Here is a 13,199-nt window from a genome sequence, read left to right on the forward strand (position 1 = left end):
CACCCTACACCGCCCCGCCCAGCAGCCCACCCGCAGCGACACCCCCCCCCCAGCTCCACTTCCGCCCGGGCGCGGGTGCTTCTCTGCTCATTTCCGCCCAAAAGTTCGTCGGGGATTCGGGGCGGGGTTGGTGGGTAGATTTCGCGTCCGTGGAGCCTTCCCAGTTTGCTTAGTGACTATGCACCCAGTTAGACTTTGGGATAGGTGAGCCGAGGAGACCACGGGCGGCTCCAGCAGCCGAGGCTGTGGGAGGAACCGGGCCATGGGAGCAGCCAAGCTCGCAAGCCCGTTATGTGATAAGGGAAATAGTTCGGAGGGCGTGGCTAGGTTGCGGATTAGTTCCGGGAGCCTGATGATGGGCAGATAAAGCCGGGAGTGAACCGAGTTGACTGTGGGTGGCCAATGGTGGTGTGGGGTGTGAGGTAGGATTTCTACTGTCCCTAGGAGTCAGAGAGGCTAGTTGCAAGGATGGGAATATGGGTGGGTATATTACCTATACGGGGGCGGTGAGTCCTATGGTTCTAGATAGGGTAAGAAGAGATTGTCCCCAGGGGTGGTACTGCAGGTGATTCTCCTCGGATCAAATCAGAACACGGACCATGAATGAAGCTGTGTAAGGAGAATTCTGGTTGCTTGTGAGAAAAGAGAACAGGACAAGACTCTTGGAACTCAGCCGTCCAAGCATAATATTGTTCTCAGAATGTACTTTCGTGCCCCTCCCAGGCGTAGTATATAGGAGTGGGTTTACTTTAGATTGTTTTACTATTCAGACAACATTTCCAAGCTCAGATTGTCCTCCTGATTGTCTACACAAGCGGCTCTCAACCTGTGGGTCACCACCCCTCGTAGGGGGGAGGGGGTTGAAGGACCCTTTCACGTGGGTCTCTTAAAACCATTGGAAAACACAGATATTTACAGTATGAGTCATAACAGTAGCAAAATTACATAGAGTAGCAAAGGAAATAATTTTATGGTTGGGGAGGTCACCGCAAAATGAGTAATTGTATTAAAAGATCACAGCATTAGGAAGCTTGAGAACCACTGGTATACAGCCTAAACACATGTGAACATGCTTTGCCCTTGTGACTGTATAAACTTGAATTCATACGAACTTTGCTCACATGATGTCCTGAATAAAACTGGCTATTGCATGAGACTTTAGTCTGCTTCATTTTTAGGGTCCATTCTCACTTACCAGTAACCTTTCTTCAGTCTGGTCTCCATGATTATACAGCCTACCAGAATTGCATTGTACATATTTCTCTGCAACTATCTTCTTGAAGGCCAACACTATTTATTTATTCATTCTAATTTTTTGATAATTTTACATATATCTATTTAATGAATTGTGATAAAGCAATTGCAGGCATGATCAGAAAACTTTTTAGCATGAACACTGGGTAGGGATGACCTTAATTGCTGGAGCTTTCTGGGATGAAGGAGGAGGGTTATTATATTTAGAACAAGGGATTGTTGTAGTTCTGATGTTTTGAAGAACTTCCTTACTGATTCCCATAGTGGATTTTACATGCTCAGAAACAGTGTATAAGATTTTATTCACTCTGTATCCTTAACAACATGTATTATTTTCTTGATGAAAGGTGTACTAACTGAGCAAGATAAAAGCTCCTTCTATACTACTGGGTATATACTAGAAAGAGTATTCTAGTTCACTTTCCTCTGCTGTGATAAAACATTCTGACAAAAAAGCCACTAGAGTAGGAAAGGATTAATTTAGCTTACACATCCTGACTTCAGTCCATCACTGAGAGAAGTCTGGGCAGGAATTGAAACATGAGGTATGGAGGAACACTGCTTAGGTTGCTCAGCCCACACTCTCACACTGCTCACAGTAGTATGGACTCTCCCATGTCAATCATAAATGTTAAAGCACCCCACAGACTTGTCTCCTGGCCAATCTGATGGAGGCATTTTCTCAGCTGAGTTTTCATTCTTCACAGATAACTCTAGCTTGTGTCAACTTGACAAAAACGTTATCAACTTGCCATAGACATATCTGCATACTCATGCCTGTTACTTCATCCTTCACAATAGCTATGGTGTACCAGCCTGTGTATGCATTAACAGAGGAATATATATATATATATATATATATATATATATATATATATAGTAGAGCCATAAAGAATATGTCATTTGCAGAAAAGAATGGACAAGGAGGGATCATTTTACTAAATAATCATATTAAGTGAAATAAACCAGTCTCACAAAGAAAAATATTATATGTTTTCTGTCACACATGGAATCTAGGGGGAAATATAGTAAGAAATGTCATAAACCCATTCATTTGTGCAATTAACATGTTAATTTAAAAGTACATTGTATTTATTGTGTGTGTCTGCGTGCAGAGGTCAGAGGACATTCTGTGGGTTTCAGTCCTCTCCTTACACCATACGGGTCCCAGGGATAGAACTTATGTGGTGAGGTTCGGAAAGAAGTGCCCTTACCCACGGAGCTATCTTTCAGGCCCAATATATACTAATTTGATAAAACAGAGTTTTTATGCAAGCCAGACTAATCCTAGACTGTGTTGGGGGGATCATTGCCTCAACCTTGTTATATATAGACATTTCACATTCTGTATTCTCTTGGCTCAAATGGATTTATCTTGAATTTATTCTATTCCCAGGGATGAAAGCAAGAACCAGAATGCTGAGTGTGGGGAGCAGGGCTGACTGGAGGCAGGATGTCGACTTCAGTTTCCAGGCACAGATGAAGCTCTGTTCTTCCTTCCATGTGTACTGCAATCATCTGTGTGCTAGGAGATACTCTGCAAGTGATCAGCAGCTTTCAGTGGAAGCCCTTGCAGGGACCAACGTGGGCCATGAGTTGCCAGCAGTTTCACATTGTACAGTGTAAAATTATGTGTAGCTGGAATAGGAATCAGCCGTAAACAGCAAAGGAATTCTGACATACAGTACAACATGAACGAAACATTTTGTTGAGGAAGGTATTCCAATGGTAAAGGATAAATGCTATCTGTTTCTACCTATAGTCCTCACTAATACAGCCAAATTTATAGAAGTAGAAGTAGGAGGGTGGATGCCCTAGCCTGGGAAGAGGGATAAAGAGTTAGTGTGCAGTAGGAAAAGAATTTCCTGTTTCTGAAATGAATGGTGGTGATGGTTACACAACCACATGAAGAGAGTAATACCGCTGGGCTAGACACTGAAGGATGAGTCAGACACTATATTTTATGTTTTGTAGGTCTTATGATATTTTTAAAGCAAACTCAGAGATTGCATTGTTTTCTTTCTCTGTTTATGAATGTCCTTTCTCTTCCTCCACCTCCTCTTCCTACTCTCCTTGTTCCTCTTCCTCCTCCATCTCCTCTTCCTCAGTCTCCATCTTCTTTCCTCCCATTCCATTTACAATTTTTGTCTTCATTTCTTCTTTCTGTTATTTATTTCTCAGTGACTGTCTGCTCTCTCTTTGCCCCTCTTTCCTCCCTTCTCGTTTGTTTCTCTCATCTGTGTTCTGTCTCTCACCGGCCCCCAGTTATATTGCCCAATTATTTCTGTTCTTGTAGAAAACCCCAGTTTTTGCCCTTGTTTCTGTACTCTGTATCCATTTTGTTACTAGAGGGAGAATTACTGTCAAAACTGGGGGACCATATAAACTGTAGGAATTAAAACAAGGACTAGAATTTCATGTCAGAAAATACATCAAGCCATCACATTGTATTTCACAAATATATTAAATTATTTCTCAAAAATTTAAAAAGACAAGCTTAAGCAGTTTGGATGCTCACCTTACTAGACCTGGATGGAGGTGGGTGGTCCTTGGACTTCCCACAGGGCAGGGAACCCTGATTGCTCTTTGGGCTGATAAGGGAGGGGGGCTTGATTGGGGAAAAGGGAGGGAAATGGGAGGCGGTGGCAGGGAAGAGACAGAAATCTTTAATAAATAAATAAATAAATAAATAAATAAGACAATTAGAATGATAAAATTGATCAATAACCTGAAGCATTATGTAGACATAAAAGTTATTATATACTATGGTCCAAAATTAATACTATTTTAAGTAGAATTTGTTTTAGCTAATATAACAACAAATTTTGCATATTTATAGAATAATTTATTAATTTTGCATTACTCATGATTTAAGGCAGGGAAAGTTTATTTAGCTACAGTTTGCTGGGGAATATTGTATTAAGGTATTATTTTTATTTATGTCACACTTGTTTTAAATCTGTAAAGCTGTGCTCTGCCTGTCTAGAACACCTGATGGTCTAATAAAGATCTGAACAGTCAAGAGCGAGGCAGGAAAAAGGATAGGATGGGCTGTCAGGCAGAGAGAACATGTAGAGAAAGTCTTGGAACAAAGGGAGGAGTAGCCAGAGAAGAAGGAGGACATCAGGGGCCAGCCATACAGCTACACAGCAATCCACAGGGCAAGAGTACGATTTACAGAAGTAAGAGAATGGAAAAAATCCATAGGCAAAAGGTAGACAAGATAACTTTTAAGTAAAAGCTGGCAAGCAACAAGCCAAGCTAAGGCTGAGCATTTTCACCTAAGAATAAGCTTCCATGTGACTCAGTTGGGAGCTGGGTGGCATTCCCCTCCCCCCGAAAAGAGCCAAAGAGTTTAAAGCACCTTACTACAACACAGGTTCAGAACATTACCATCTATCTTGATAGGACTCTAGCTTTGGGATTGGGAGACAGCAATTTTACGCATGTGGGCAGACTAGGAAGCAGAGACAGCTGATCTGGAACCAGAGGTAGTTATAATATTCATATTGTCTGCTCCTCTTGATTTTCTTCTGCTAGTAAGGACCCTCCTGCTAAAGTCTCTATGCTTCAAAATACTGTTATAAACTGGGAACTGAGAATTCAAAATATAAGCCTGTGGGGGACAGTTCAGATTCAAGCCATATCAGGTGCCACGTAACCCTGTGATGTCTTAGAATATGTGTGCATTGTAATATGTTGAAATCAGGGTAAATAAACTAATCTCAAAGACATCATTTGTTTATGTTGAAAATATAAAAGGCAATCAAGTTTTTATATATAGCCATTATTGTTTCTATAGTTATTTACATTTTTTTAAAAATATATATTCTAGAAATTAAGCTCATATTTTCTGTTAATAGCACATGTCAATGTATGGGGTAAATTGTATCAGATGTACATTCTCTATATTCATATTAATTCTAACTATGCTAGGTATGATAATTCATTTGAAAGGTTAAGGCTGAAATAGGAGGATTCTATACAGCCTCTATACAGCAAGTTGAAGACTAACAAGGATTATGTGGAGCCAGAACATGTGGTGTAGGAGGTCCTTCTGTCTTTGTGTTGCTTTCATTGGTTAATGAAGAAACTGCTTTGGGCCGGTTGATAGGGTAGAATTTAGGTAGGCAAGGAAGACAGAACTGAATGCTGGGAGAAAGAAGGGCAGAGTCAGAGAGATGCCATGGATCTGCTGGAGACAGACACTGAGAATTTTATCCAGTAAGCCACTGCCATGTGGCAATACACAGATTAATAGAAATGGTTTAAATTAAGATATAAGAATTAGCCAATAAGAAACTAGAGCTAATGGGCCAAACAGTGATTTGATTAATACAGTTTCTATGTGGTTATTTTGGGGCTAAGCTAGCCAGGCGGCCAAAACGAACAAGTGGCTCCTTGCAACAGTTGGTGCCCACATGGCCAACTAAATCCATGTAAAACCTGAGAGGGCTTAAAAAGGAATTCTAAATGAAAAAAAAAATAGAGAGTTTAACACAGCTTGCTGTTTGCTGGCTGCACACTGGAGCTCCTTTAAGAGAGGTTTTCTTGACTCAGCAGCAGCAGAAAAAAAGCCATGCTGTTTTAAAATGCAGCTCCTTGGGCTATGTCACCAGTACAAACTCCAGCTATGGAGCGTTTCAATGGTATTTGTGGACCTGGGTATTTGAGTGCCCACTCAGGGTTGGGAGGAAAGTTGCTGAGACCATGCCTGGGCTCAGTGCTCCCTGCCGGGGCAGGTGGTGGGATCAGATCTACTTGGTGTGCATAAGCAGGAGAACATGGTGGATTCTTACTGCCATACACAGAGATATTTCCAGGCCATGAAGTGTGCTGCATGGCAGATTTGGCTTTTACTCAGAAATAAGGGTTTATGTGCTGCATGGTGCTACCCAGAGCTTAGGTGGTGAGGATGGCTCCCACCCAGTGGTCCTAGAGCTGAAGTGAACTACCCCCACCCTACTTAAATTTTGAGAGAGGTGGAGCCAGCACCCAGGGTCACTGAAACCAAGCTGTTTGGCATTTTAAGAAGTGCTTCTGATCAGAAAAGAAGTACAGATTCACAATAGAACAGATTCAGACATTAAAAGACCTATAAATGGATCACAGTGTTGAATAAATGTGCGTAGGCTTGGTAGAGAGAAGAAAAAGAGTATAGAGAGTCATAAAGTTAATGCTTTAAAAAGGGGGTGTTTAAAGTCTTTAAAGAGACAGTATAGATAGTCATAGATTAAAAGGAGTAAAGAAAATAAGCCACATAAAAATGGAAAATTCACAGAGAGTCTGGATTATGTATATTATTGTGTTTTCTTTGAATTTTTTGACTGTGAAGGAGCTAAGTACAGTGAAACATTTTTATTGTATGGGCTGCTAAGCTAAACCAACATGTATATTATAAAGGTATCTTGACTTAAGAATTTGGGTCTACAAACATGTTGCTTGGGAAAAGAGGTTCTTCTTTTGTTTTCACAGAAGATGAGAACCTGTGGATTCCTTCCAGGCAAATATGGTTTCATGGACCAAGGCCTCCTGAAAGGTTCTTGTAAACACCCTCAAAAAATTACTTTGCCCAATTGCTGACTGAGATGATCCTAGCGTACAAGATACACCATGAAATAACAGCGCCCCCAAAAAGCAGGAAGCAGTATGGACAAAACTATGTCCATATTTCCAAATATTGTTCATAATTGTTTATATGCTATAAAGATAAATAATTTGCTTTGGTATAGATCTTGGTTTATTGATACAAATTTAAGGTTAATTTTTTAAAGTATATTTCTGCTTTTGATTAAAATTGTAATGCATAATTTAAATTTGTAATGTATAATTAACTAAGAAATACAGGTTAGTAGTCATTTATAATACTCAAGCTTATAGTCATGCTTTTTAGATTTTCTAGATGTATAGAGATATATTTCAGTTAGATAGATATTCTTCAAATCTTTCAGAGACCTTCAGAATATGGCATTTAAATGTTTTAATAACTTAGGACTTTTCATGACAATGAGACACATCTTCTCCTGGTAAGACCAAGCTACTTCAAGAGGATGGTGGGCATTGAAAAGACTCCTTATGGAGCTGGTTAGCCATTGGGCAAGAAACTGCTCTTGCCTGCTTCATGGACTGCTTCATGGTATGCTGTAAAAACTGGACATACAGAACCCAAAGAGAAACGACTGCTGAACTTGGCTAAAGGTGAGATGATCCTTCGGGGTTCCTGCTTCATGAAAGAGTCTGTGAGACATTCTGCAGTATACAGAAAAAAGTAACTGGCAAACTGCCAGTATAGGCAGTCCTGTCTTTGAAATTTTCTGCTTCATGGAAAAATCTTCTGGACACTATGGGCCTATAAGCTGAAGATGGATGTCCCAATGGTACAGAAAAACTTTGGGTGACTGTCCAGGTAGCAAGATGTCTCTGTCATTTCTAGAGTTTTGGAAGTTGCTTGCAATGGACTTCCTGTTTACTTAGGTAATATTATATTTTTCTAGAGTCTATGATGGAGTTGAAGAATTTATAGTTATAGTTGTGATAAAAAATAAAGTATATATAAATATTGTAGCTGTAATTCTTGTTTGATAACTTTTGTTATTTGTAATTTTACTATGTTAAAGTCCAAGCCTTCCTTTTTGTTTAATCAGAAAAGGGGAAATGGTGTAGGAGATCCTTCTGTCTTTGTGTTGCTTTCTTTGGTTAATTAAGAAACTACTTTGGGCTGGGTGATAGGGCAGAACTTATGTAGGCAGGGAAGACAGAACTGAATGCGGGGAGAAAGAAGGGCAGAGTCAGAGAGATCTGCTGGGGACAGACGCTGGAAAATTTACCCAGTAAGCCAATGCCACATGGCAATACACAGATTAATAGAAATGGATTATATTAAAATGTAAGAATTAGCCAATAAGAAACTAGAGCTAATGGGCCAAGCAATGATTTAATTAATACAGTTTCTGTGTGGTTATTTTGGGGCTAAGCTAGCCAGGCAGCTGGGATGAACAAGCAACTCCTTGCAACAAATATGTCTCAAAAATGCTTTCCACTTAAAGAGTATGTGAAAAATTTCCTTTTGGATCTAATAACAATGGGTCATTGTGACTTTTTCAAGTGAAAGAGTCATAGAATGATGACAGCACATGAAGGTTCCGAGCAGTCTGAGGAGCTTGTTGGAGGTAAGATGCTCTGGAAAAAAAAGACCATAACATAGATGTCCTTTGTGGTAAAAGGAAAGGACAGAAAAGATTAGACAAAGGATTTCTGTGTAGTTCAGAGAAATGTAAACATGATTAAATTCAAAAGGAAGAATTCCCTAGAAAAAGACATTGAAGATTGAGGGACTTCTTGGTATATTGAGGGCATGAGGTTACAAAACAGGAAGATGGGGAAAATCTCAGACTGGAAAATAAAGGAAATATCAGTATGATTGGAAGAAGTGTACACACAGCCTAAGATATGTGTAAGTTTGTCAACTAGACCCCTACAGCTTCAGCTTAGTCAGTTTCCCCATGCAGTACTGGGAAAGTTGTAAGGGAACTTGAGTGTGTAGGAGGGTGAGGGATTGATTCCTCTGCTCTTGACTGTGGATGTAAGCATCTGCCTTGACTTCCTGGCAGTGGTGGGCTATAATAGGAACTCTTTCCTATCCATTGTTTTTACCAGAGTATTTTATCACAGCAGCAGAAAGAGGAATTGCAAGTGGAAATGACAAAAAGTAAAAATTCAGAATGTATCAAACAGGTTTAAGGTAAATTCAGTGACTTGATAGACTAACACCTTTTGCCATGTTAATGTCAAATTTTTATATTTATAGTTGCACCAAAATAGTATGTTGTGTGTTTTTTCATCAGGTATCATAAGACCAGCAATAACTGTGGCATGGTAATGATAATATTCTTCCTAATTTGAAGTTTTACAAGGTATGTAAGATAAAATGAAAAGAATTTTTCAGTAATACCAATGCAATTATTGCGATCACAGACTGTAAAATTGAGTATTGACATGGGATCAGGAAGAAGGAGCTTGGATAATGGGTACAAAAGTTACACTGGAAGAATATATTCTATAGCAGAATATAATTCTTTTATATTCTATATTAATATTGTGACTATAATTCACAATATTTCATAAATATTATAAAGAACTTAGGAAAGAGAAATCTGAAGCTTCCCAACATAGAAATGGTAAATGCTGAGATGGTTAAATGCTTGATTTAATCCTAACACAGTGTATATATGTGCTACAGGAGCATACTCTCCTGTAAATGTTTGTACCTTGTATGTTAATCTAAAAGAACAATTTCCAAAGAAGTCAAATTGTAGAATCTGTCCAGATGCCCATAATCATATGAATGGATAAAGAAAATGTGGCATATTTAGCCAACTGAAATTTTTATTTTTGAGACAGGGTCTCATATAGCCCAGGCTGGTGTCAAACTGTGTAACTGAGGAAGCCCTTAAAGTTTTCATTTTCCTTCTTCCATATCCCAGGTGCTATCATTACCAATCTGCATCACCATACTTCGTTTTATGGAGATCAAACCTATGGTCTTGTGCATGCTAGGCATGCCAACTGAGCTCTATAGTCAGCCCCTACACAACGGACTGTTACTCAGTCATAAAATAGAATGAAAGTGTGCCAATTGCAGGACAGTGGATAGAACTAGAGACCACACATTATTTTCAGTGAAATAAATCAGGCTTGGGAAGATAAATACCAGGCTGGGGAGATGGCTCTGCTGTGCAATTATGAGAATTGGAGTTTGAATCCCCAGAACCCACATAAAAATCGAGCCAACATCACTAACCAATAGAAAATAACTTAGAGTCAAATTATAGTTTGAAAAGAACTGGAATGGGGAGGGAAGGCAGGCAATTGAATAAATGTATTTTTATTGCAAAAAAAAACCAAAAAAAAATTGAGCCAACATTTAGGAATATAAGTATATTTTAATGAAAAAAATTTTTTTTCATTAAAAGAGAGGAGAGGTATATGCGGGCCTAGTGGGAGGACAGGGAAGGGAGAAATGATGTAATATAATTTCAAAGATAAAATACATTGAAAAAACCCAACCCAAACCAAACCAAACAAACAAAAATACCAAACAGGCAAATGTGGTGGCTACCTGTAATTCCATCACTGAAGAGGCAGAAATAATGAATCTCATTGTCAAGCTAGCTAGCTAGACTACCCAGAATTGGTCTTCCGTTGGTTCAAGGAGAGAATCTGCCTTAATAAATAAATAAATCAATCAACTTCCAGTCCCCAAAGGCACAAGTGACCTTGTGCACCCACATGCAAAGATGTAAGCACACACATTTTGCACATACACATCCCAAAGAAAAGACAAATACCATGTTTCCTCTCATGTGGAAACTATTTAAAGCAGTTTTGATATTTGTGTTCTTTTGAGTATGGGGAGTGTGTGCATATATTTGCCATACCAAGCATGTGAGGGTCAAAGGATAGCTCATGAGAGCCGGTGCTCAGGTTATCTATCGGGTTCAGCAACAAGGCCCCTTACCTTCAGAGTCACCTCAACATGGGAGGTGTGTTTTAAATAAAAAGAATATAACATGAAAGGGGAAACATGAGAGGTGTAGAAAGGAAATGGGAAGAGGAGGAGGGAGAAAAGGCTGCTAAGTACTAAAGAACAATAGCAGTGGTGGCGATTCTTTGTGAATATGGAAATGCTACAGTGATACCCCTTTGTGCAGTTAATGTACGTGAATAAAAATTAGTAAATTAATACTGGAGCTAAGTATTCCAGAGTCAATTTTGTTTTTGAGAAATATTTATGTTCCATGTACTATCTGTTACATAAACTCTAGCAAAGCCCACTAGAAATTAAAATCTGTTAATGAGTGAATACATTTATTTATTTCTTTCCTTCCTTTCTTCCTTCTGTCCATCTGTACTTCTTTCTTTTTTTTCTGCTCTGTTGTGAATAGGTTTTCTAAATTACTTATTTTGAACATGACCTTTTGGGTTGATTAATGTCTCAGGTTTTGTAGTGATATTGTTGGTAGTTTTGCTCTTAATTTTTAAAAATACATATTTATTCTCTGAAAGTTTCATACATGCATGAAATGTATCAATCATATCATGCTCCATTTTACCCCCAGCTTTACCCAAATATCCTTATCACTTCTCCCTTTCAACTCCATGTCCTTTTTCAACTGACTGAAAGCTATTAGTTCTTCCAGTATGTGCATGCATGGATATAGGGCCATTCACTGGAGCAATCCATCAGAGGCCACATACCCGAAGAAAACTCACTGTTCTTCCCTCGGCAGCCATTAGTGCACTGAGCTTCTACTACAGCTATGTTGGAATGTTGGCTGGCCTGACCTTGTACAGGTTTTGTGGCAAGTAATTAGAGTGTCTGTGAGTTCTTGATTGCAGTGACCGTGTTGTGCCCAGGAAATGCTGTTCTATAGCATTCTTTCACGACCTTGGGCTCTTAGGATCTAATTTCACTGTTTATTTAAATGTTAAAGAAGCTATGAAAATCAAGTGGTTCATAAGAAATCCATCATCAAACAACACACAAGGATGGCAGAATTGAGGCTTAGAGGAAGACTGGGGACTGTGTATCATGAGAGGGAATATGAGGTCTCAAGCAGTTGGCTGTGCATTCAGAAAGAAGAAAAATACACCCAAGTAAGGAGGGAGTTTTGCCAAGTGTTTGGAGAATTTAGATTTTGAGCTTTTTGTGCTCAACTTAGCTCTGTTCAATGATGTTCCAAACTTATTACCAGAGGGAGAGAGGGAAGGTGGAGGTTAAAAGCAGCATTTATAATTGGTAAGTATCACATGGATAATACAAGGAGACAGCCTTCATTAAATTTATCCAATTTTATGACTTATGCTTATAGGGTTAAGAAAGGAGTCAGATGGGCAAGACTTCACAGAGGAAGCAGTGTGACTGGGAGAACCTATCAAAGCCAAAGCCTTGTTTACACGCCTCAATCCCCTTGAGGATGTCCAATTACACATTCAAGAGGCCAGTCACTAGAATCACATCCCATGTGGGCAATGAGGTAAGATATCATCAGTGGGAGGAGACCTTGGTCAAGCCCCAACAAGCCTGCTGGCAGAAGAGACTACAAGGACTCCAGGCCTACAGCAGTGCAGGAGAACTTTTGAGCACCTCAGATCTTGCCAAAGCTTTGCAAGATCTTAGACCTGGAGGCACAGACGCATCTGTTTCAGAGACTCAAGCCAACAGTGTTGACTGTAGGTCCACCCATGAGTCATCTTCACATTTGGCAGACACGATTCCAGAAGCAGGTATCCCACAGAACCTTTCCAATCAATTTCTCGTCACTGAAGAAGATATTAGCAAACAGGAAAAGAAAGTGAAAAGAGCAAGAGAAAGACTGGCAGTTGCCATGGTTGCACACAGGCTAGCAAACGAGGCAGAGAAAGTGAGGGGGTCAAAGAAGACAACCTTATAAATACAGGGAGGAGAAGCTGGGGAGAAGATACTGCAGATGGAATGCAGAATTGTTTTAATACTTCTTTGCAGTGTCTCTTGTTATGAGAGTTGAAACTTTAAACTTAACAACACTTCAATAAAATTCTTTGTTCAATGAAAAATATATAAATGATAATTATTATTTTTCTCTTATTCTACCCACCTCTTTCTCTGTATTGAAGGTCAAACCCAACTTTCTACTCATACAAGGTGAATACTCTACCATAGACCTACATCACCCAACCAGTAATTATTATTTTTTAAAATCATTTTGGGGGCTAGAGAGATGGCTCTGTGATGAAGTTCACTGGCCAGGTATAACTCCCCCACATCTACATAGCAGATTACAACTATCTATAATTTCAGTTCCAAGGGGATCCATTGCTCTGTTTTGATCTCCACAGACACTAGGTATACACACAATACATAGACATAGATGAAAGCATATACATAGCAAATTATTTTAATTATG

General features: G+C 39.3%; 1 protein-coding gene across 1 annotated transcript; it reads left to right on the forward strand.

Annotated features, from left to right (window-relative positions):
• Positions 1-9,096: 9,096 nt before the first annotated feature.
• On the forward strand, positions 9,097-12,707 carry LOC101981427 (methyl-CpG-binding domain protein 3-like 1). Its single transcript, XM_013346128.2, has 2 exons — positions 9,097-9,167; positions 12,126-12,707. The coding sequence occupies exon 2, from the start codon at positions 12,144-12,146 to the stop codon at positions 12,705-12,707; it is 564 nt and encodes a 187-aa protein (XP_013201582.1). The 5' UTR covers positions 9,097-9,167; positions 12,126-12,143.
• Positions 12,708-13,199: the final 492 nt, after the last annotated feature.

The sequence above is a fragment of the Microtus ochrogaster genome, chromosome 5, assembly GCF_000317375.1.
Source record: "Microtus ochrogaster isolate Prairie Vole_2 chromosome 5, MicOch1.0, whole genome shotgun sequence".
Lineage (NCBI taxonomy): Eukaryota > Metazoa > Chordata > Mammalia > Rodentia > Cricetidae > Microtus > Microtus ochrogaster.